Source organism: Xenopus laevis, chromosome 3S (assembly GCF_017654675.1).
Source record: "Xenopus laevis strain J_2021 chromosome 3S, Xenopus_laevis_v10.1, whole genome shotgun sequence".
NCBI lineage: Eukaryota > Metazoa > Chordata > Amphibia > Anura > Pipidae > Xenopus > Xenopus laevis.
Window position 1 is genome coordinate 22,533,374 of NC_054376.1, and position 24,341 is coordinate 22,557,714.

The 24,341-nt window shown below is 40.1% G+C and overlaps 1 protein-coding gene across 6 annotated transcripts in view; it reads left to right on the plus strand.

The window, feature by feature from the left end:
- The window catches only part of ank1.S (ankyrin 1 S homeolog), a 146,591-nt gene that overhangs the window by 35,946 nt on the left and 86,304 nt on the right, over positions 1–24,341 (plus strand). For 5 of the 6 annotated variants that reach the window (XM_041587435.1, XM_041587432.1, XM_041587430.1 and 2 more), the window contains exons 3-4: positions 11,875–11,976; positions 23,524–23,622. In XM_041587435.1, the coding sequence (XP_041443369.1) occupies positions 11,875–11,976; positions 23,524–23,622 (201 nt within the window). Of the gene's footprint in view, positions 1–543; positions 665–11,874; positions 11,977–23,523; positions 23,623–24,341 lie in introns of those variants that run through there. The other variant, XM_041587434.1, reaches the window with a different exon arrangement.

Below are 24,341 nucleotides of genomic sequence, written 5' to 3' on the forward strand. Positions count from 1 at the left end.
TTTGTTCATTGTAATAATAAAACAGAACATTATACTATATCCCAACTAAGATATAATGAATCCTTATTGAAGGCAAAACAAGTCTATTGGTTTTAATTAATTTAATTTTTTTTTAATAGACTTAAGGTAGGGAGATCCAAATTACAGAAAGATTCCTTATCTGGAAAACATTCTCGATAACAGGTTTCATAAGCTTTGAGTAATGCTTTTATTATTACTCATCATAACTCCAGCTAACACTTTTAAACTGTTAAATATAACAAATAGTTCATAAGTTTTCTGAAGTCTGCCATGCTGACTACTGGGTATTAAAGAAACTCTCATGGGCAACAAATGACTGAGCTGAAAGGCTGGAAGAAGTGACTGCCACACTGAAAGGCAGTGGTTGAATAAAAGAGAGGCCCGAAGGTTGGCATTCAAGAAACAAAGCTCATCAAATTAGAGAAAATAAAATAAGTAAATGAGTGGGATCTGGGATAAAAGGAGGGTGGGGATGGTTTAAAAAACAAAAAAAAAAACCCTTCTCCTGCTGCTGCTGGTGATAGGACTTCAGTGTACACTTATAGATAGCAGGAGGGTGGCTCTGTCAGATAGAGCAGAGAAGCACCCATAGCAGGACACAGTGTCTGGAGGAGTGCTCCCTGATTGCATCATGCGCCTGAAGGTAAGCTCTGCTGCTATTTTGCAATTTACTGGTTTTGCTTCTATTGCTTATGGTTGTGTAGGGTAGGGTTACTAGAAGGGTTGTGTCCCCCACCAGTATAAAGCTGGACACCTTTCATATGAAGAATGGCCAATCATCAATTATACTATATTACAGGGCTGAGCTCCAGACAGTAATCTCCCATTCAACAGGCTTGTCTTTTGTGTTTGGTTTAAAGAGGTAAGGTACAACTATAGGCAGGAGTTTCGGAGAACCAGTAACTTTGTTATTCAACTGTGTAGGCCCTAATCATCAAATGTCACTTTCATAAAGGTACTTGCACCCATACACATCCCTTTAAACCTGCATGTGCCCAACCTGCTCTGTTGCATTCCAAGCAAGTGCATTCCTGACGCAAAGGAACCCTGGGATGGTCATCAGACCGGACCTGCTGGGAATTCCAACGTTCTTTTAGTTAACCTTCCAAACACTCTTTACGTTTCAGTTGTTCACCAGAAATAAATACTTTTTCTAGTTGCTTTCCATGTTTTATTTTTGAATTTTCTCAAGTCTCAATTCTGAACTGTTACAATTTGCTGCATTAGTTGATACATTTCTCAGAAGTGGAATATTAGCAACTATTGTATCAACTCTAACAGCTGCCTTTTCTGCTCAGCAGGGACAAAGATAAGAAATATATCAGCGAATGTATCGATTTAGAACAATTTACAGTGACCCCCCCCCCACAGAGTTGCTTCAGAAAGACATAAGGAGGGGATAAATGAAACTTTAATATTAAAAAATCAAATAGAAAACAGAAAGCAATTGGAAAAAAACTCTTAATTTCTGGTGAATAATCTGAAAACAACTGAACTACAAAAAGTGTTGGAAGCTGAACAACCCTTTTAAGAGCTGCCACTGACTTGTTAATTATAAACTCCAGGTACATAACCATCCACTACATGGAAAAGATGGTGAAATTTAATAATTCTTTGCACTTTGCCCACCTGAGCATATTAAGCTTAACTCATCTTCATGTGACTATGTCAACCTGGTACAGATACGGGACCTGTTATCCAGAATGCTTCGGACCTCGGGCTTTCCGGATAATGGATCTTTCTGTAATTTGGATCCTCATACCTAAAGTCTATTAGAGAATCATGTAAACATTAAATAAACCCAATAGGCTGGTTTTGCTTCTAATTAGGATTAAGTATATATACTTTGGATTAAGTACAAGACATTGTTTTATTATTACAGGGAAAAAGATAATAATTTTTAAAAGTTTGGATAAATTGTCAAGGGCCTTTCTGTAATTCAGTGATTTCTGGATAATAGGTTTCCGGATAACTGATCCCATACCTGTACTTTTCTTTTGGGACAAATCTTGTGTACTGAATGCCAGTTTCCACTACTTTTGATCAGAAGTAACACTTCAACAATTCCTGGTGTTTTTTCCTCTCAATGCCACAAACTCTCATCTCATCAGCAATTAAAACAGTGGCAAATGTTGCCCTGTGTATATGAATGATTGCCAAATGTGCTGGTGTGAATCTGTGCTTTGGCTACTTATACTTTTGTATTATATTTTCTGCTCATCCCATGGGCATTTGCAACACTCGCGGAGGTTGAAGGTGTGCATGCAATGTCACCATGTAGCTGGGGGGCTCCTGTCTGGAGAATATTTTTGCTGGGGACCAGGGCCTGTAACATTAATGTTTGTGTACTGCCAGGCACTGAGGCTGTTAGGCAGGCATTGCTGGGGAAAGCTCTCTCTAGTGTTCCCAAGTGTTCTTAGCTTGCCATAGGCATCACATTTCACATTGTTATTAACAGAAGCCAGCAGACAAGGGCATTCTGATCACATTGATCCTGCCCACACAGCCGCACTACAATACCCTGAGTGCCATTAGAAACCCTCACAATGATAAGTCTTCCTGAGAAATTTAATAAACTCCTGCCTGCTGTTCAGCATGCTGATCTGTTTGTCCATTTACTGCAAAACCAGTATTTGGGTGGATATCCATGGATTTGCCAGCCTCATGGCCTGTAAAGAATGGCAGAACGAAACAAACATGTGCAGTAGGCATGACATGGGTATCAGCTTTAGTAGTTTAATCCTGATGTGTTTAAGAGTTAATTCACTTAAATTACCAAAAAGCCAAATTTTTAAGCAAAGCATTAACCACATTTGGATAATAAAATCAGCATGGTTGCTAGCTAAAGGATAGGTTAAGGATCAAGTTACTATGTTTTATCTTGAGTACCCTGGTGAGACCACTGATGATCAGTCAATGGCCCAGCCTCAATTAAAAACAAGGGGTTAGGGGGTGCAAAATAATTTTTCCAGGGACACACATTCTGGCGCAAATTTAGTCTCTAGAAATGATTTTCGAATAATGACAACGAGGCTGTTTTTGTGCAATTATGATGCTAAGAATTTCCTACGGTGGGGCCCATCCAGCGGCCTTATCATATGTGTGCAGAGCTCAGGGTTGGGTCACACAGAATGACACAGCAGTATCTATTCATCTGTTTATGTGGTGCCACGATAAACAATATTCCAAACATTCACTCGGGTTCATTAAACCTATTCTGCTTACTGTTATTCCTGACATAGAGTACTTTTGAATAACATTGTGCACAGAGCACTGTGTGGGTTGAAAATATGTGTGTGCATGTACAACTTTGTGTTTTGTGCAGTGCCGTGCATGCAAGAGAGCATGGTAGGAGGGGGTGCTGTTCACTGACAAGGCTGTGGGGACCAAAACTCTGTGTGTTTCATAGATCTGAGACCTCATGCACTTTAAAAGTCTCTCCATATCTGACTGACGGCTTGTATGAAAAATCAGATCCAATGGGGGGCCACTATAAGTAGCATGGGGACCGAAATTTGGGTCCCAACCGATATGCTAAGAATTACTGCATTAAGGTGTGGGAAGCCTTAAGGTTATCATATATGGATCCCTTAAGGTTATCATATATGCCTTGCAGTTATTAATAGTTGGCCCTACATCGGGTCCATTAAATGTTGTAGGAGAGACAATCAGTTGCCAAATTTCTACATGCAACATGCCTGCAACTGCAACTACTATTCTTAGTGTTCAAGTTAAACATCTATGGCTTCCAGAAAGGAGCTAGCCACGTACAGGGCTTCTGTATTTTCATCCTGCACAGTGTCAGGCCCACTGGAGCTGACACTTTAGGGGCCCCCCATGGCTGTCACAAGCTCTTTCATGCTTCCAACCTCCACATCTCCTTGTACCTACGATCAGTTCCCACAGTTTCCAACAGGGAGCAGGCCTTGATTGGCGGGGCCCACCAGATTTTTTTCCCAGTGTCTCTCTGGCCCAGGCAAACCCTGTTCCTACAGATAATAGCGGTCAGTGAATCTGCAGCTGCATAGTTGAAGCATTAAAGGGGATATAAACCTAAAAATAAAATTGTGCCTAATGAAAGAAAGAAAGTGTAATTCTACACAGCTTTGCAATAAACATTCACTAGAAATTGGCGGTAATCATGCAGTAGTGCTGCCCTTAACATACCTACCAACAGTCCCAGAAAGTGGGACAGTCCTGATTTTGACAGCTCAGCCCGTAGTCCTGGCTGTTTATTAAAAGAAAAGTCCAGAGTTTCTCTTTGATCTCCTGCACTGACACCAGAAAAAGATACAAAGTTGAAACTTAATTAAAATCAGAGGCTTTTTGGCAAATAGCCCAGACTACTCAACACCTGCACTTAGATACATTTATAACAATTTAAGATAAGCAAAGATACAATTGTAACCAGGGGCTATCCTGGGGCTGCTGCCGCCCTTCTCCCGCTCCTCGCTTAAACATCAAGCATCGGAGCAGGTCAAAGGGGGGCAGCATATAGTGCAATGTGCTCGTTGCACTAGCGGAACTGAATTTCTGCGTTAAAACTCGAAAATTTGTCTCTTAAAGGAGTGGCCCTGATTATAACTATGTAAGATAAGCAGGTCTCCTCTTCATTTGCAAAACTGTTATAATATATAAAATGTTGCCCTAAAACTCCCAGAAATGTGTTCAAACTTTCATAACCTGACAGATAGACATGGTAATAAAGGGGTGTGGACATAAAATGGGCGTGGTCAAAAACTCGTCCCTCTTTTCATTTTTCAAATGTTGGGAGGTATGCTTTAATACCTTGAAATGTCTCTGTGGCCAAACTAATCTTGTATCGTACCTGTAGCAGGTGACATCGTTTATTGTATGTTTCATATTTAAACCTAAAGCCAAACATAAAGCCAGGGGCGATCCGCCAATGAGGCGAGCTGAGGCGCTCGCCTCAGGCGGCATCGCCAGCTAGGTTTCCAGGGGCGGCAAAATGAAAAAACGCCCCTCTTGCACAACCATGCCATTCCTTGATCTGCCCAGCCGCTTCCCAGGCCTTCCATAATAATAATAATATGCCAAAACAATGCCCACAATCCAACCAAATCCCACCCACTCTTCTGTAAGGCCCATTCCTATCACAACCTGCCAATCTCCCTCTGCCCTGGGGCCCATGACTGCAGTACCCCCTGTACTCCACTGATGGAAGCTGATGCACATGCCAATAGACATGATAAAGGGCTACTGTTTTGGGGAAAAAGAAATTCCAGTTAATAGTGCTGCTCCAGTAGAATTCTGCACTGAAATGACTATAAAAGTCAAATTTTGTAAACTCGGGTGAATAGGATCGACACGAAAACTCAATTCAAGTTTTTTCCACGAAAAAAACTTTAATGTCAGGAAGGCTGCAAACAACTCCAAATTGATCCCTGGATGTCTCCCACTGAACAGCAAATCGACAGGTTTTAGGTGGCGAATAGTCGCGTTCTTTAAGGGCCAGTGTATCATAAATCTCAAAAATGTAATAAGAGTTTTTTAAAAACTCCAATTCGAATAACTCTCTAGTCAAATTTGACAGTTTTGACCATACAAAAACAAAAATTGGAATTTCAAATCTGAATTTTCAATTTGAGTATTCGAACCTTGATAAATCTGGCCCTTAAACTGCTGCCTGGTCACTAGAATAATTAAGCCGTAGCAACCAAGGAGCAAGTGAAATTCCAAGCTACAGAGTGGCAATCTGTTGTGTGTGCTTCATACTAACAGTTTCCCTTTAAATGCAGATATTGCATTAGGCTTCCCATTAGAAGTCTGTAAGGAATGCTCTCTTTCCCGACCAGGAGCGAGCAATGCATTTCCATGTTACGAATGTTTTTTGTACTTGACATCTGAGAGGGTCTAGGGCCAGCTCATGCCTCATGCCAAAGACATATGTCCAGGATGTGCTTCCCTGGGCACAGTGCCTGGTATTTAAAGATGGGAGAGAAAGCAGGAAGGGGGGGGGGAGTTAGACAGTAAGGGGGGTGTGGGGGGGAGGGACGTAGTGTGTGTGATGGAAGGGAGGGGGGTTTTCTGTATACAGCAGAATGGCAGAGCGGGCTGGCAGGCAGCGGGCACGGCCTGTGAGTAACAAGAGGGAGTGAGGGGGGGTTAGATACGGTGTTAAAAAGACTATGAGGGGGTGGGCTGATTTAAAATTACCCCTTTAGTCTAAGGCCCCCAGAGAGTTTATTTATGGCCTGGACACTGGGCACCTGCTACACTGTGTCCCAGCCGGCAAGAGAGAGTGAGAAGCAGCAGCTGTGGCAGCTCCCTAACATAAGCAGTGCCTATGGCAATTTAGATTGTCAGTGTCTGTGCCCTCCCCTTGCACCCTGTGACCCTGGATGGCCCAAATCTAAATGACAATGCTCCGTCATCTTATCCAGGGCAGTGACATGTTTCACGCTCTCATAAACGGATTGCTAGCTCTTTGGGGACACTATTTGTCTACTTAAGTGGCCATCATCCATACACTTATTAAAAATACTTAAAAATACTGATATATGCTGCTATATTGTTGTAGCCATTATAATATTGTGACGCTTCTTAATTCTGTTAATCTGTAATTGGGCTATACCCATTCATATAGACAGACATTCGCTTGCTTTGCTAACATATGAGACAGACTCAGCCAATCTCAGTGTCTCTTATAATGTATCTAGCCCTCAGCTTACTTTCTTGCATGCAAAGCAGCATTAAGCAACGAAATGCCGTATTCCTGGGGCTTTTGATCTTGTAATTATTCTGTGTCGTTTCTGACATCAATTGGAGGTTAATAGGATTTTTTGGGGAATCTCTGTTCCACTTGTTCCTGTCTCTAGTTGCATGCCATAGTATAAAAAGTAGTTCTACAGAATATGTTTGTCATGTTTTATTGTATAGATGATGTAGCCGAATATAGTTATTAGAGGCTGCATTCTCTATGCCCATATTGATAAAATAATAGAGTTGATGGTTGATAGCTTTATACAGGTATGGGACCTGTTATACAGAGAGCTGGGGTTGTTTGGATAAGGAATCTTTCTGTAATTTGAATCTTTATACATTAAGGGGCAGATTTATCAAGGGTCGAATTGAAAATTAAAATTAAAATTTTCGAGTTTTTTATGGTCAAAACTGTCAAATTCGAACAGGGAGTTATTCAAATTAGATTCAAGTTTTTTTTAAAAAAAATCGAATTTGATTTTCGAGATTTATCATACTCTGGCCCTTTATGAACTCGAATTTGACTATTCACCACCTAAAACCTGCTGAATTGCTGTTTAAGTCAATGGGAGACATCCAGGGATCAATGTGAAGTTGTTTGCAGCCTTCCAGACATTTTAGTTTTTTCTGAGAAAAAAATTTGATTCGAGTTTTTAAAATTGGAATCAAATTCGATTTCATTTTTCGGGTCGATTCAATTGATCTGAGTTGTAAAAATTCGATTTTATTAACACATTTCGATTGGTGGAATTTATGGGAGTTTATGGGAGTTTTTAAAAATTCGACCAGATAAATGGGCCTCTGCGTCTACTAAACAATCATTTAAACATTAGGTAAACGCAACAGGATTGTTTTACCTCCAATAAGGATTAATTATAAATTACTTGGGATCAAGTACAAGATTCTGTTTTATCACAGAGAAAAAGGAGTTGATGGGAGATGACTTTCTAGTAATTCAGAGCTTTGTGGATAACAGGTTTCCTGCTAACAGATCCTATACCTGTATATTTTATTAGGGAGCAAGGCTTGAGAAATCCCAGGAAACAAGTATACATGGCTCCTATATAGGAGCATGACATGTTTCATAAATGATCATGTGCAAGATACTCTAGCTGTTAGATTAATATTTAAGGATCATTCTAAAAGTGTTATAAAACTTAAATTCATCCCTTGATCTACTCACTGCTTTGAATCACAGGGAACAGCTAGCATTATAGTAGAGAGGGTGGCATTATAATGAATTTAACTTACTGTCCATAAGTAAGGGTGTCCCATAAAGGGTCGCTTATCATCTTCCTTGTAAACTTTCAGCCTGCAAAGCAGATGAAGAATAATGTGACTCCCATTAGAGTTGTAGTAAAGCAGGTTCCTCGCTAGCATTTGTCCTGATTTGTCTGCATGTAACATAGAGCTCAATAGCCTTGTGTATAAACATGCTGTAATGCTTTAAGTCAACATACTGGTAATAATACCCCTATGTATGGGACATTCCTTGTTGAAACACAGTGCAAAGCTAGAATTCTGACAGTTTTGGACACTGTCAGCTACAGATACTGTATGTCAGTGTATGTTTGAAAAGAGCTGCTAGTTAGGCAGTTGACGCTTGTACATTAATAAAGTGACATTTGTCGATAAATAGGACTCTCTGTGCACAATACCCCCATGGCCTAATGTTATGCTAAACATTTACCAAGTAAATAAATTTTAATGAAGGGCAAGATTCAAAGGCATCTATTCACAAGGCAATTACAGTATATAATAGGCTGTGACAGACACAAACAATGTATCCCTTGTACCAAACGCAGCAGTTATTCTCCAGCTGTTCCAGAGCCTTAGCTCCCAGTCTCAAGCATTTGTATGCTTCATTAGCAGAAAGAGCACCGTAACACGCGAATGCTTCCAAGATTACTTAGGCTAATGGCATATGGGAACGTGGGGGGGGTGTGTGTGTGGTTCTGCTAAGGGTTTTTTCGACCTGTAAAATTGTTTTGAAATTGCCCCCACCATCTCCTTTTGTTCTAAATGGAAAGCAACCTGACACTGTTCACTTGAATGTTTGGCCCGCCTTAGGCAATTTTTTGTGAAGTTTTCACAAGTGTGTTTAAAATAAGCCTGAAAATAATTCTTGGGAATTTAAAATATAATCAAAGATTTATTTTACAGTGAACAACATACTGTAACTCATTTTAATTCTGATTGCCTAGAAAAAGAAGAAGGAAAGGCTAAAATTAAATAAGCTTTATTAGAAAGGTCTATATAAATACACCAGTAAACCCTCAAAGTATTGCTGCTCTGAGTCCTCTGTCAAAAGAAACACCACATTCTTTTCCTTTTATTGTGGACACATGGGCTTCTGTATCAGACTTCGTGTTTTCAGCTTAAACCTCCAGGGCACGACCTTGAGCATGCTCAGTTTGCTCCTCTCCATCTCCCTCCTCCCCTCCCTGCTGTAATCTGAGCCCAGAGCTATGAGTGAGCAGGGAGAGACTCAGGTAGGAAGTGATGTCACACCAAGCCAATATGGCAGCTGCTATCCTAAACAAACAGAGAACACTTCAAGAGCTGTTTACTTAGGTATGATAAAGCATTCTGCAGAATAAACGTACTGTTATAGCTTGTACTTTTGTGGCTAATGTATTGGCAATAAATTGCTTCAGTAGCTTTCCTTCTTCTTTAAGAAAAAAAATTGCATGGCTAATAATCGAATGGTTCTGACCTAAAAATTCTAATCATATACGATTCGTACGGATCGAAAAAAACCTTGAATGTCAGGAAGGCTATTAACATCTCCAAATGGCTCAACAGACCTCTGCCATTGACTTGTACATGAACTTGGCAGGTTCTAGGTGGCGAATATTCGAATTAGGACTGTTTCCATGGTTGAGATATGATAAATCTCACATTCGAATTTACATTTGAATAGCACGATTAAAATTTGAATGTGAAAAATTTGAATTCAAATTGACTATTCAACCCTTAATAAATCTGCCTCTTATTGTATATAATAAAGATATGACACAAGCAAGTCTATGGACCCAAAGCATGATCTCATATTTGGCCATAGGGTCAGACCAATTTGGTTCAGAATACAGGTTGCCAAATTCTGCTCCAAGTCATCAAACCAGTTGATCTGGCACTTCCTCATCACTATACACTGGCCCAAGTGCCGTGGCAGACAAGTTTGAGTGAAGAGGGCCAGGGTGGGTTTTGGTTCTGCATGCTTTCTTCCATGCCAATGAAACTAGGGATTATTGGTACAAATGGTGCACTGACTAGGTAATATATGCAAATCTACCCAATCAATAAATTGACGAATTTCCATGGTGCATAGATAGTGGTTGGGATTATCATTAGCATACATTTTCTTACTTTTAGTGCAATTTTACCTGTATGTGTATTGCCAGAATAAGTCAACTTTTCTAGATGGTGGCCAGACTCAAGGAGTGCAAGAGGACCTATGTCTTTCTGATGAATACATTGCTGTCTGTAATTGGCAGTGCTGTATTCACGAGTGGCAGACGGGGAGAGGTATGTAGGTGTAGGCATCCCCTCTAACTATCATTCAAATGGGAATAATAAAGTGCATGTTGTGGGGTTCTGCAATGCCACAAGTATTGGGTAAATGCGCAATAAGGGGCACAATTTTGCTCTACCATGCGCATCTAGGGCTTTTGTATAATGACCCCTAAAAATCAATACCATTAAGTTATCCTCACAATTTTATAACGTATAAAAATTACTTTATAAAGCTAGTACAGGTATGGGGTCTGTTATATGGAAACCCATTTTTAAAATTACTGAAAGGCTGACTCCCATAGACTCCATTATAATAAAATAAGGACCTATGTCTTTCTGATGAATACATTGCTGTCTGTAATTGGCAGTGCTGTATTCACGAGTGGCAGACGGGGAGAGGTATGTAGGTGTAGGCATCCCCTATAACTATCATTCAAATGGGAATAATAAAGTGCATGTTGTGGGGTTCTGCAATGCCACAAGTATTGGGTAAATGAGCAATAAGGGGCACAATTTTGCTCTACCATGCGCATCTAGGGCTTTTGTATAATGACCCCTAAAAATCAATACCATTAAGTTATCCTCACAATTTTATAACGTATAAAAATTACTTTATAAAGCTAGTACAGGTATGGGGTCTGTTATATGGAAACCCATTTTTAAAATTACTGAAAGGCTGACTCCCATAGACTCCATTATAATAAAATAATCCAAATTTGTAAAAATGATTTCCCTCTCTGTAATAATAAAACAGTACCTTGTAATTGATCCAAACTAAGATATCATTAATCCCTATTGAAAGTAAAACCAACCTATGGGGTTTATTTCATGTTTCCATGATGTTCTACTAGATTTACAGTACCAAGATCCAAATTATCGAAAGATCCATTTTCCAGAAAGTCCCAGGTCCTGAACATTCTGGAAAATAGGTCCCATACCTGTATGGGGAAGACTTAATACATTTATGTGGAGTATCAGAAGCAAGAATCCAGAGTGTGATAATGTGTTCAAGTATCTAATAGGTGCCAGGAAAAGATGGATTACTTTGGGAGCCCAATACATCATGCAGCTTGCTCATTGAATATCTGAAACACATTAAAGCTGATCTAAAATGCAGAGCAGATCATAGACTGGCACTGTCTGCTTTATAGACATACAGAACATACAGGATTTTAAGCAGTGCAAATGGCTGTATAAATTTCACGTATCTATACCGGATACCCATCCAGTTGTCAAAACATATCAGTGTAGTCTATGCATATCAAACACATATCATCTTCTCCTGTACAAATGAACTCTACAGCTTTATGTACTGCAGCGTTAGAGCATACCACACCTTCCTCTTTATCTAATTAGCTGGAATATCTTTCATATAGACATCCTTGCAGTAATTAACCTCAGAGTTCCTACAATTAACGTCACTTACAAGCTGATCCTTCAATTATCTTTCTTTAGAAGGTAGAAATTTGTTCTGGATTCCATGTCTGGTGGTGACATGCTCTCAGCAATACAGTGTCTACTAAGCAGACAAGCACTTTGTGGATAATGAAATAATAATGTGAGTGAGCCCTGCCAAGTAATGTTTCATTGAAGTGTTATTGTTTTTCCTTTTAGGCTGATGCAGCAACCAGCTTCCTGCGAGCAGCCAGAGCTGGGAACTTGGACAAAGCTTTAGAGCATCTACGGAATGGAGTGGATATAAACACATGTAACCAGGTAAGGTGCATTACCAACACTCTTGCAGAAAATAGTTACCACCACTCTTTACTACAAGGTAAGGAAAACTCCAAACCACAATCAGAAGTGAAGTATATGGTTACCAGATGATAGGACATATTCAACTTAATGAGATAAATGTATCTCCTTATTCAATTCAGAATTTCCCCATAAATCCAGTGTAGGACTGGCCCATGGGATTCCAGAAAAATGCTCCTTATTTGCTTCTAAACATTTGGCCAATTTCATGGTCATTCCCTATTTCTTGATGGGAAAAAAAGTGTAATAATGAAAGAATATAGTAAGTAGAAATAAAAGACTAGTCCCCATAAGTAATAAAGTACACTAAGTTTGCCCAGGAGCAGTATTCTATAGCAACCAATAAGATGTTTGCTTTTAAAGAGGTGACCAGTAAATTCTACCTCCGGAGTTGCTACTATGGGTTACTGCTCCTGGGTAAACGTATTGCCTTTTATTACATAACCCCATAGGAGAATAAAGAGGTTGAGTGAGGAGAGGAGAAAGATTAGTTTGGAAAGTGGGCCCACAGTCAAAGGTTTTCTAGTGGGCTCCTGGCATCCCAATCCAACACTGCATAAACCTCTGAGTTTTCATGTGATAAACCATAGGATACATTTTTCTCATTGAGTTTCATTTGGCCCAGTGTATTTTACAAACCTCATCCAGCAACAATCACACAACCAACAATTATTTAAACCCTGTCCCCTCTTGGCAGGATATTTCTACATGTTAGTTTATTACTCCCTTTCACTACACAATTATTTGTTTGTCAGTGTGAGTGTTTGTGTGTTTGTATGGGCCATCTACTTTTTAGATTCTGAAGGAATTGTATCAGCATTGGTTACCGAAATCTGAAATGAGGGCCAAAATATAGCCTTCTTTGCTATTACCCCCCTGTTATAGGGATTAAGGTTTTATGTAAGAACCCATGTGTAATAAAGGACAAGCAATATACACACACATGCTAAATTGAGATGGTATGCTTATTAAAAAAACAATAACGTATTAAAACTGATGTGGTAAAATATTTGCAAGCAACCAGAACATGACAGACCTCCCCCCTTCAATTACTCAGGTTCTGAAAATGCTCTGTCCACATTCCATCTCTCATTCTCACTTCTGATAGGCTGAAGGTTTTATTTATTAATGTCCTGTGCTAAAGAGCAAAGTGGTGCAAAATTGTGGCCCTTGGTGCTCATGCAGAAAGCACTTGTTTCCAGGGGGCATACCTGCACTCTGCTTTAAAATCAGTAATAAGCAAATAACTCCATTGTGACTATAAAACTATCAAGTTCTTTAAAACAATATCATTCCTCAAGCCACCGGCCTAAACTATTCTGCAGTGATGTCCTTATTCCAGTCCCAGTCATCTGTAATTTCATTGGTTGGAGTCAGGCCCTATCTGGGTCATTCATCTTTTATATTGTAAACATTCTGAGCTGATTGCATTCTTATTCTGTAACTCTTGTTTGTTAAATTATTGTATTTGTTGTATATTAAATGTAAAGTTCTGCATAACATGCTGGCACTATATAAATAAATTATGATTATAAATTGGTTTCTGGGCTGCGTAGGTTGGAAAACCTGGGTCAGGTACGAATTTTCTAATATCCAGCCAAGCCATCTTTATGCTGGATATCTAAATTGCCCAGTACTGACGCAGGCCCTTCCCCAGGCAACTCAAGTGTCAGGAATTAGTTCATCCCAAAAGAACCCTGACCTCTAGTACTCCTCCATTTCCCAACAATCTCCCTCCCCAGGTCTTTGGAACTATCTCAAAACCATGAGGTTTGACTCTGCCCACTTCTCAGCCATAGCACAATCTCAATGGCACATTTCCAGATCCACCCAACACTCATACGCCGCTCTATCTCTAACCCAGCAAGTATCTTTACACCCCTCCATCCCCAATCTATCCAGTGCTCTGACAAAGTTATATTATAAAACTAGCTAGCATTCTGAAGCTGCTCCATCCAGCAACCCCCAAACATCCTGATACCCACACCAATCCATCTGCAAAACAATTGCCATATTGATAAGAATTATATTAAAACTAATTCCCAAAGTATACACAACTGTCTCACTAAACACCCAGTGGCATGATCCCTCAACTAACCAGCTTCCCATACTGATCCATCTCCAAACTATACATTCAGCGTTGCTTTTTCTATAAACAAGCCTGCTCCCACCTTGGCATCGCTGACTCCCAAAACTAAAAACAAAAAAGCTCTTGGTCCTAATGTTCATTGCAAATTATCCAAAATCATACAAAATATGGTGCTTATTCTTCATCCATCTATCAATACATGGCATCCTGAAATTCTAACTTGGGTTCAGCTTGCACCTTTGGGTCCTCTGGAGAATATCGGGCGTGTGGGAAAGGTCCAGCCTCATATGTCCTGTGATCCTGAGGGGGAGATATGTGGTCAGACCTGTCCCACAGGTCGTGTATTCTACCCTGACCTCACTGTGCCTTCTGACCTCTTATCTAACCCACTAACAAGCTCCTTTCTTGCAACTTTGGCTTCTTAGTCACATTCTGATCATTTCGATTTGCATTTGCTGAACTATTTCTGCATCCTACCAGCATAACAGCTCTTAACATCAGTATACAGCTTTTGTAACCATGCATAATTTATATAGCTTTTGGCCACTCAGCTTTTTATCTCAATACACATATCGCAAGTTCTCAGCCTTTTATCTACATGCTTTGTCATGCCACTGAATCTGCAGGGTTATCTCACATAAGCATGCTAAATATCACTGTTCTATTTGAGTACATAAAACCTTTAGATTATTTGATCACCTGATACTTTTTTTAAGCTTCAATTTCTTGTTTAGATTTCCTCCTTACTAAGGCATCTGACAGCACTATGACTTCAGGTATCAGAGTAGCCTTGGGGCAGCCTGACCTCGAGTTACTCTGACCATTTCCTATAGTTCCCTGGATGTGTAGCCTCTTAAAGTGCAGCTCAACGTTGCGTCTTTGCCAAGTGACATTGACCAACTGTCATTCAAACTGATTTAGTGACCACATTTCTCTTTTAGACCGATTAGACTTAAATGTGTTAATGAATGTCAAATTGATCCTTGCTCCATGTTATAATGCTGTGCCAACTTTAAACCTCTGTATATCATTCATGTGTTGCGGAGAAAAGCTCTCTGTGTATCAATGCCTATCTTTATGTTTATTCGTCTTTTTTGCCTGTTAATCCTGTCTGTTTATTTCGATTGGCCTCTCAAAGGAAAAAGCCTTCCAGCCCCATAGCAATGTGAGCAGTAATGGCAGCAGTGTGTTACTGGAGAATTATCTCTTTCTTCTTGTATGCTCTGTTCTTGTTGCCAAAGTAAAATTCCCAGCACCCACCTTGAACCAATTTGTAACCCTTTATCAACTGCAAAAACTCTTTATTGTTTACCCACTGCCAGCCCCAATTTATAGAGGGCAAGGAGCAAAATGGAATAACTTTGTGCCTTGTGTTCTGCGCATGGCACTGCCGCGTTAAATAGTTGAAATTGAAACGGTATCTAATTTCTTCACTTAAGATACAGTTCCAGGTTCTTCACTCAACATTGGGTACATTTGTTGCACGAATAGCAATTGTTTCATTTTAGTAGAGACGTTTTCCTTTACAACATGTATTGCATTTTGGAATTTTAGGGATATTTCTGGCTTTAAATAAAATGTAAGTATAGTGTAAAAAGTTTCATATGAAACATAACAAAAGTAGTGTAAGGGCAATAACACATGGTACTATTTGTCACACAATGGTTTGTCCCGGCTACAAAATGCTAGAAAATACCCTGCCATGGTCAATACTGAATTATTTCAAAAATGCATGCAAAGGCACTTTTCAGTATTGTCTATGGCAGGGTATTTTCTAGTGTTTTGTAGCCATTGCCTTAAAGGTGATACCTTTATTAACTAAATTTAACTAAGATGATAATTGCATTACGTTTTTCAGAACATTTCCATTTCATCTACAAAGACTTAAAAGACTGGTATATATATACAGGTATGATACCTTTTCTCCAGAATGCTCATCAACTGGGGTTTTCCACATAATCAGATCTTTTTGTAATTTGGATCCTCATACCTTAAATAAACCCAACAGGCTGGTATTGCCTCCAATAAAGATTAAGTTCAGTTCTCAGTTTAGATCAAGTACAAGGTACTGTTTCATTACTACAGCAAAAAAGGAAATCATTTTGAATTATGTGTGTGTGTGTGTGTGTGTGTGTGTGTGTGTGTGTGTGTGTGTGTGTGTGTGTGTGTGTGTGTGTATACTGTATATATACTGATGTTTCTATACAAATCAAGCGGCAATACATACCATCATATAAAGAGACAAACTTCATACCTTATGTACAACAACTTCTACCTGAACCACACTAAACTAAACACACCATTATCTATAACCAGGCCCTACACTACAACCTTGTCTATTCTCACTCGTTAAAAAGGGATCTCAGAACCATCAGGAAATACTTTAACATAGACTGTAACCCAAGGATTTCAGGCCACAACAAACACAGAACAACCAAGGTCCCCAGAAACCATATACTAAAATGTAAACAGAAAAGGGGCAAGTATTGCTTGTCACAACCTATAACCCACAGCTAAAGGCTTGAGACCTATAGGGTACACTGCAGAAACATGAGAGTCAGTGGCGCAATTAGAGTGTGCAGGGCCCCACTGCCAAAAAATCTTCGGAGGGGCCCAGCGCACTCCGATCCCTAACCACCTGCCCACTTCCTGTCCGGACCCCACCCACTCCCCCTCCTGATCCCACCCACTCTCCGTCTGACTCTGCCTAGACTCTGCCCGGTGCTGACACGCTCTGCTTTCCCGCCGCAGGTAAGAGAGTGGCTGGAGAAGGGGGGGGGGTTCCTGCGTCCTATATAGTTACGGCATGAATACATGTCTAAAATACATGTTTCTAGATTCACCTCTACTGCCAATGAGTCAACCTCTAAACCGACAGTCCTTTTATGACCCAGCAGTAATCAGGGTTGGACTGGGCTGTGGGACACCAAGAAAAAACCTCCCCAAAAAAAACTAAATGCATCCATATGCTACCTGTGGATCTCTAAGATGTGCGTCCATGCGCTCGCACACAAATTTATGGTGAAAACACAAAAGTGTGTATCAATTCTGACACTGTTTAACAAAAAAACATGCACACAAGTTGTAAATGTGTGCACAAAATAACTTTTTTAAGCACATAGCCAAGAAGGAATTAGAGGGGTCATTGCTGCTGAATCGCCAGATAGATGTAGAATTCTATTGTTTCTACCTGTTTATCTGACAGCTCAATACAAACAGCGTTTGTACTGAAAACTAACAAGCATAATTGTTACGTACATGGCCACCTTAACCCACCTTCCCATATATACAAGAGCAGGGCTAACATAGCTTCTCTCTAATTAGCTTTCAAGAAGGAATCAAAATGTTCTAAAAGTTAACTGTGGTTATCATCTTACCCTATAACTTTTAACTGGTTAACATGGTACAAAACCTTCACCAGGAAATATAAACAAATGTAAAATGGTTCAGAGCTTCAAAGGCATCTAATGCTTCTATGGTCAGATTTAGAGAGAGTAACAGCAAAATGGCCCTGGCCTGTGGGTTTTTTTGGCCATGGCCCATCTGGGCACTTACAATTTGAAAACAAGTGCATTTGTCCAACAATGTTTTCTTCCAAAAGGCAGATAAAACCTCCTGTGTGCAACTGTCCTAAAGATGGAACCTATAACTTTAATGTGGAACAAAGGGTCCTACAAGTTATCACAGATTTTAAAATGACGTATGGGATCTGTTATCTGAATTACAGGGAGGCCATAGATTGCATTTTTAATCAAATAATTTACATTTTCAAATGTCTGTTTTAAAAATGATTTAATTTTCTCCTTAATAATTAAACAGAACCATAATTATTAAGGCAAAACCAGCCTATTGGGTTTAATTAGTATTTAAATTATTTTTCAGCAGACTTAGGGTATGGAGATTCAAGTGACAGAAACTAGGGATGCACCAAATCCAGGATTCGGTTCGGGATTCGGCCTTTTTCAGCAGGATCCGAATCCTTCTGCCCAGCCGAATCGAATCCAAATTTGAATATGCAAATTAGGGGCGGGGAGGAAAATCGCGCAACTTTTTGTCACAAAACAAGGAAGTACAAAAATGTTTTCCCCCTTCCCACCCTAATTGGTATATGCAAATTAGGGTTCTGTATTCGGCTGAATCTTTCGCGAAGGATTTGGGGGTTCAGCCGAATCCAAAATAGTGGATTCGGTGCATCCCTAACAGAAACACCTCTTATCGGGAAATCTCCAGGTCCCAAGCATTCTGGGTAAGGTTCCATACTTGTCTCGGGTTTTCTAGAAATGATCCTGAATTTTCACAAAGGCAGACTAAACATACCTCATATATAACCTCAAGTACATAAAATAACTGGCAGAAGGTTTCCCTTGCTGTGATATAGTCTCTAATCAGATTAGGCACTCTCAGCAGTGCAGTGTAGAAGCTAGAAGTCTCTATCCTATGGGGATTCAGGGCATAAATCCAGGGAGAACAGATTATGTAATTGAACATTTTGCTTTAACCTTCATGATGGGAAATGGTAATATATCTTATTTTACTGTGTAATGTTTCAGCCGTCTTGATTCTAAGTCCTACACAGCTAGACAGAGCTCTTTACTGGGAATATTCCTGAAGTCATATTTGTAGCAGACAAACCTCTATAGAAAGCAATGTACAGATATGGGATCTGATATCCAGAATGTTCATGACCTGGGGGTTTCTGGATAAGTGGTCTTTCTGAAATTTGAATCTCCATACCTTAAATCTACTAAAAAATAACTTAAACCCAAAATGATTGTTTTGCCTCCAATAAGTATGAAACTTCAAAGAGATTATTACTAAACAGACACAAATAAATCATTGCAACTGATTTTCCTTTAGTATTATTTGTGTTTTTTGAGCTTTCTGTTCAGCAGCTCTCCAGTTTGCAATTTCAGCAATCTGGTTGCACTGATTTGAATAAGAGACTGGACTATCAATAGGAGAGGCCCTAAATAGAAAGCTAAGCATTAAAAAGTAGCAATAGCAATACATTTGTAGCCTTGCAGTGCATTTGTTTTTTTAGATGGGGTCAGAATTAAAAGGCAAATAATTAAAAAATAACCTATATATTAAAAAAAAGAAATAATGAAGACCAATTGAAAAGTTGCTTAGAATTGGCCATTCTATAACATACTAAAACTTAAAGGAGAACCAAACTCTTTATTCAAAAAAACCCTACCACCCTACCCTACATATTTCCAATCCTGCTGTCCACCAGCCTAGGTGTAAACTCCGGTAATTGCCCCTAAGTCTTTACTTACCTCTCTTTGCAGATTCAGCTCAGGGTGGCATCTTCTGGAGCTTCGGTAATCTTCCGGTCTTCTTCTTTCCTTTCGGCTATTTCCGTGACTTTCAGCGCATGCACAGTTGTTCGGGACCGGAATATTGCTACAACTGCGCATGCGCTTATACGGTGATTACTTACTGAAGATTACCGAAGCTCTGAAGATGGCCCTTATGAGCTCCACTGAGCTAAATCTGCAAAGAGAGGTAAGTAAAGACTTAGGGGCAATTACCGGAGTTTACACTTAGGCTGGGGGAAGCAGAGGGGCTATGTAGGGTAGGAGTTTTTATGAATAAGGGGTTTGGTTCTCCTTTAAAGGAGAACCACCCCATTAAACTCTTATGGTAAAGGAGTGCCCCACCCCCTCAAAGAAATATTTGCAAATAATTGGAATGCTACTGATGAAGATATGTGTTGGTGCTAGCCATCTCCTTGTGCAAAGCCTGCCTCACCTCAGGAGCAGTTAGCTCAGGAATACAATAAGAATGAATCAGTCGTTGCTGCAAGACTGATCATTGTAGCGCTGGGACTTTTCAAGAAAACTAGGAGAAGTCCCTGGAGGCATGCACGGATGATGAACCAACAAAGATGGTTTTGGCACTATCCTAGAATAGAGAATTAGCCAATTGCTTACTGCTGAGACTCCAATTCCATCTTGTCGCTAGCAGTTTTATTCCTCTTATTTTAGAACTGTAGGAAAAAGGAAACAGCAACCCCCCTTCCCAAGTTTATATATATCCTATGTTTTATTCTATAGTTCCTATAAGAAATTATTTATATTATTTAACCTTTTATCCTTAAACTCTTGAAGGGATTGTCCACCTTTAAATTAACTTTTAGTATGATGTAGAGAATGATATTCTGAGACAATTTGCAATTAGTTATCCTTTTTTTGAGTTATTTAGCTTTTTATTCAGCAACTCTTCAATTTGCAGTTTCAGCAATCTGGTTGCTCTGGTCCAAATTACCATAGCAACCATGCATAAATATGAATAAGAGGCTGGAATATGAATAGAAGAGGTCTGGATAGAAAGGGGTGTAACACAAATTAATAATAACTACAGTATACATTTGCAGCCTTAGGGTGGTGGCAAATAGGTAGATTAGTTGCCCAATGACAAATCATCTCTACTGCTGGTAACTAATCTCCCCAAAAGCCTTCCCGTCGGCAAAAATGCAATCACGGGTGGGATAGCAGTATCCTCAGTATTCTTTTTTACTGGTGGGCAATGGCACACCATAGCATAGCATACTGGGAGACACTGGGTGGAAGGCAAGTTATCAGTAGTTTGGGTAGTTTTAATCACATGGATTGAGGCAATCACAATAGTGCATGGAACACTGCCCTGATCCAGATATCATCTAAGCCAGGGGTCCCCAACCTTTTTTACCCGTGAGCCACATTCAACTGTAAAAAGAGTTGGGGAGCAACAAAAGCATGAAAAAGTCCCTTGGGGTGCCAAATAAGGGCTGTGATTGGTTATTTGGTAGCCCCTATGTGGACTGGCAGTCTACAGAAGGCTCTGCTTGGAACTATACTTAGTTTTTATGCAATCAAAACTTGCTTCCAAGCCTGGAATGCAAAAATAAGCACCTGCTTATAGGCCCACTGGGAGCAACATCCAACGGGTTGGAGAGCAACATGTTGCTCACGAGCTACTGGTTGGGGATCACTGATCTAAGCCCTTCTATGAACCACACAGCGACGGATTGGAGGGTCCGAGGCCCACTGGGGCTTCTGACACAGGGGCCCCCTCCAGGCTCCCCTGCCCCAACCTCACCCCAACCTCTAGGCCCCCAGCAAAAACAACAACCCCAGTTCTGGAACCCTGCACATATCTGTTTTCTCAATTAAAGCTGAAGTGGCACAAGATCAGGGGGCAGCGTGGGCAGCAGACAGGTGCGGGTCTGGGTCGGCTAATCTCCCATGAAGGCCATTGAGTTTTTACCCAGTTATGCTCTCTGCACTACAAGATGCGAAATTCTGATTTTAAAAAGTTACTAGGATTTGTATTTTGCCACCCATTGTAACCTATGATATTGAATCATCCTTCCGAGTCCTACACGAAGGCATGGGCTCCGTTGCCCAAGCTGTTCCCAGCTACCGCCAGCAAACAACTCGAACGGGTAGGTCCCCCTTCGCCGAAGCTAGGGAGGGCCCACCACCCCGCCCCCCCGAAGGGGTTTGGGGACGTTTTGACTCCCCTTCGCCGAAGCTAGAGAGAGTCCCGTCTACCTTGGGTTCTGCCGAAGCTTCCCCCAGGGCGTGTCATGGCCTGCGAGTCCAGCCAAAAGACCGTGACCCCATCCAGGGTGCTCAAACCAGACACAAAAAAAGTGCTGGAGTGGGCGGTTCAAGGCCATTGGTTGCCTTTTGCAAGGCTCTGGTTGGCAGCCAGAAAAAGAAAAGACTTCCCGCCCACCTAATGGTAAGAGCAAAGGAAGTGAAGCTTTGATTAAGTAACCTATTGGCCATTCACATCATGGCAGCAGCACCCTGGCCAATAAACAGACCTGGTAAGAACATGCAATGCCTTTTTAGAGCTGAAGTCTTGGCTTTGGGAGAGCTGGCTTCTGCTACATTCTTCCAATAGTCAGATCCAGCAGGACAGAGGATACAAAGGAAGAGACAGAGACTTTCAATTGCAAAATACAAATCAAAAGAATTTTAAAATCATTGAATATTTGGCGTCTGCTCAAAGTTACATTTTCTTTCTTTGGGCAAAATTCAATATGTTTAATATGTTTTTAATTAACCATTTTTGGACTGATGACAGCAGATGGACGCTGATAGAGGGAAGAAAGATTTTACGTGTGCAAGTCTAATGGCCTGTTACTGTATAAGTAGAATAGGTCTCATTTCTTAGTATGATATATATGGGTTTTTGCAACAGCAGTCTTTTTAGCTGCCGAGCTTAACCAGAAATATCCATCTAGTGGCCATTACAGATACTGCAGCTCTGCAGAATGGTATGGAATGCTATGGTACATACAAGAAGCACACCCTGTTTACTAAGGTATAATATATTCATTTTGTTATTAGTATTTTGATCTAATGAGTTTAGCTTGAAGACTACAATACAGAAGATGTCACAGGGCGATGAAGTAAGTGACAGTGAATGGGTAATCTATGCATGTCAGCAAAGTAATAATAAGCAGTGAAATCAACTATATTATATATAAAGCTAAATATCTGATAAGTGTGTCTAAACAGATAAAATTGTTTGAAAGCTTTAAGCAACAGGTTTGTTTGCAGAAAATTATAAAATGGAATAATTAAAGGGGTGGCTCACCTTTAAGTTAACCATAAGTATGTTATAGAATGGCTAATTCCAAGCAACTTTTCAATTGGTCTTTATTCTTTTTTTCATTTTTATAGTTTTTGAATTATTTGCCCTCTTCTTCTAACTCTTTCCAGCTCTCAAATGGGGGTCACTGACCCCATCTAAAAACAAGTCATGTAAGGCTACTAATGCATTTTTATTGCTACATTGATTGCCCTGTAAAGCTGCACATTTATTGTTATTGCTGCTTTTTATAACTCATCTTACTATTCAGACCTCTCCTATTCATACTGCAGTCTCTCATTGAAATAAATGCATGATTGCTAGGGTATTTTGGATCCTAGCAACCAGATGGCTAAAATTGCAAACTGGAGAGCTGCTGAATAAAAAGCTAAATAACTTAAAAACCACAAATAATAAAAAATGAAAACCAAATTCACATTGTCTCATAATATCAATCTCTATATCATACTAACAGTTAATCTAAAGGTGAACAGCCCCTGTAACATTATCATTTAGGATGGGCAATAATATTTTTAGCTGTGGTTGCAATGAAGGAGCTGCTGCCTGCTGGTTAGTCTTCTGTCTGATATGTGGCTGCTCTTTCCTAACCATGGGGTAATTTACAAATGAATCTGCAAATGTGGGTGCTCTTAAGCTAAAGTAATGTGACTTGTGACTTTTTGATAAGGCAGTAATGTTGGTGAGCTGCCAGCTGACCATTATAGTCAATTAATGATGTTAAAACGAACCACTTTTAATCTTCCAGCACCAGCCATTATTGGGATTTCTTAACCTTTCTCTGCACAAAATGTACTAATTTGTCCTTGCAGAATGGGCTGAATGCTTTGCACCTCTCCAGTAAGGAGGGCCATGTTAAAATGGTGACTGAGCTGTTGCATAAAGAGATTGTGCTGGAGACCACCACTAAGGTAAGAACAGAAGAAGCCTCCATACCTATTCTCTACCTATTCTCTATGATATTTCCATCCCCTAAACATTATTATTCTCCCTCACTGCAGATGCCTCTCTCCTCTTCTCTTTCATTCCATTAGTACTTCTTTTTTCCTAACCCCAGTGGGGTAACTAGATGTTCCTGTGCCCCACAGCAAATTGAAAGTGCTGATTAATTAGGACCTTATGTCCCCACCCCCTCCTGGGGCTCCTTTTACTTTCTGGGCCCCCTGCAGGGTCTACTTCCTCTGTAGCTAAGCCCTTACCAATCACTATTTCCTATTCTCTGTCCTCCCTAAAATAAACCAATTCATTCGCCACTTCTGCTGTTTCTAGCTAAAAGTCTAATAAAACAAGCAGAACCCAGATGTTCATTAACGTTTCCCTTGCATGGTAGAACTGGCAGTTTATGGCATTGGTTTTCAGGTACACATTTCCTGAGCTGATTTTCTTAATGGGATGAATGTTTCGAGCAGCTCTTTGATGGAAGATTAATCATTTTTTACAAGTAACAAACACCCACTGATTCTGCTCCTCGTTAACACATCTGTACATATTTCCAGGAGTTTTCTGTAACATTTGTGCAACAAAACACTCTACATTTGTAGGACAAAAACCAGTGCAGGCAATATATCTTTCCCCACCAGCAAGATGCCATTTGTTAGAACTTCTAACAAGCTCTCAAGTCATTAGAAGT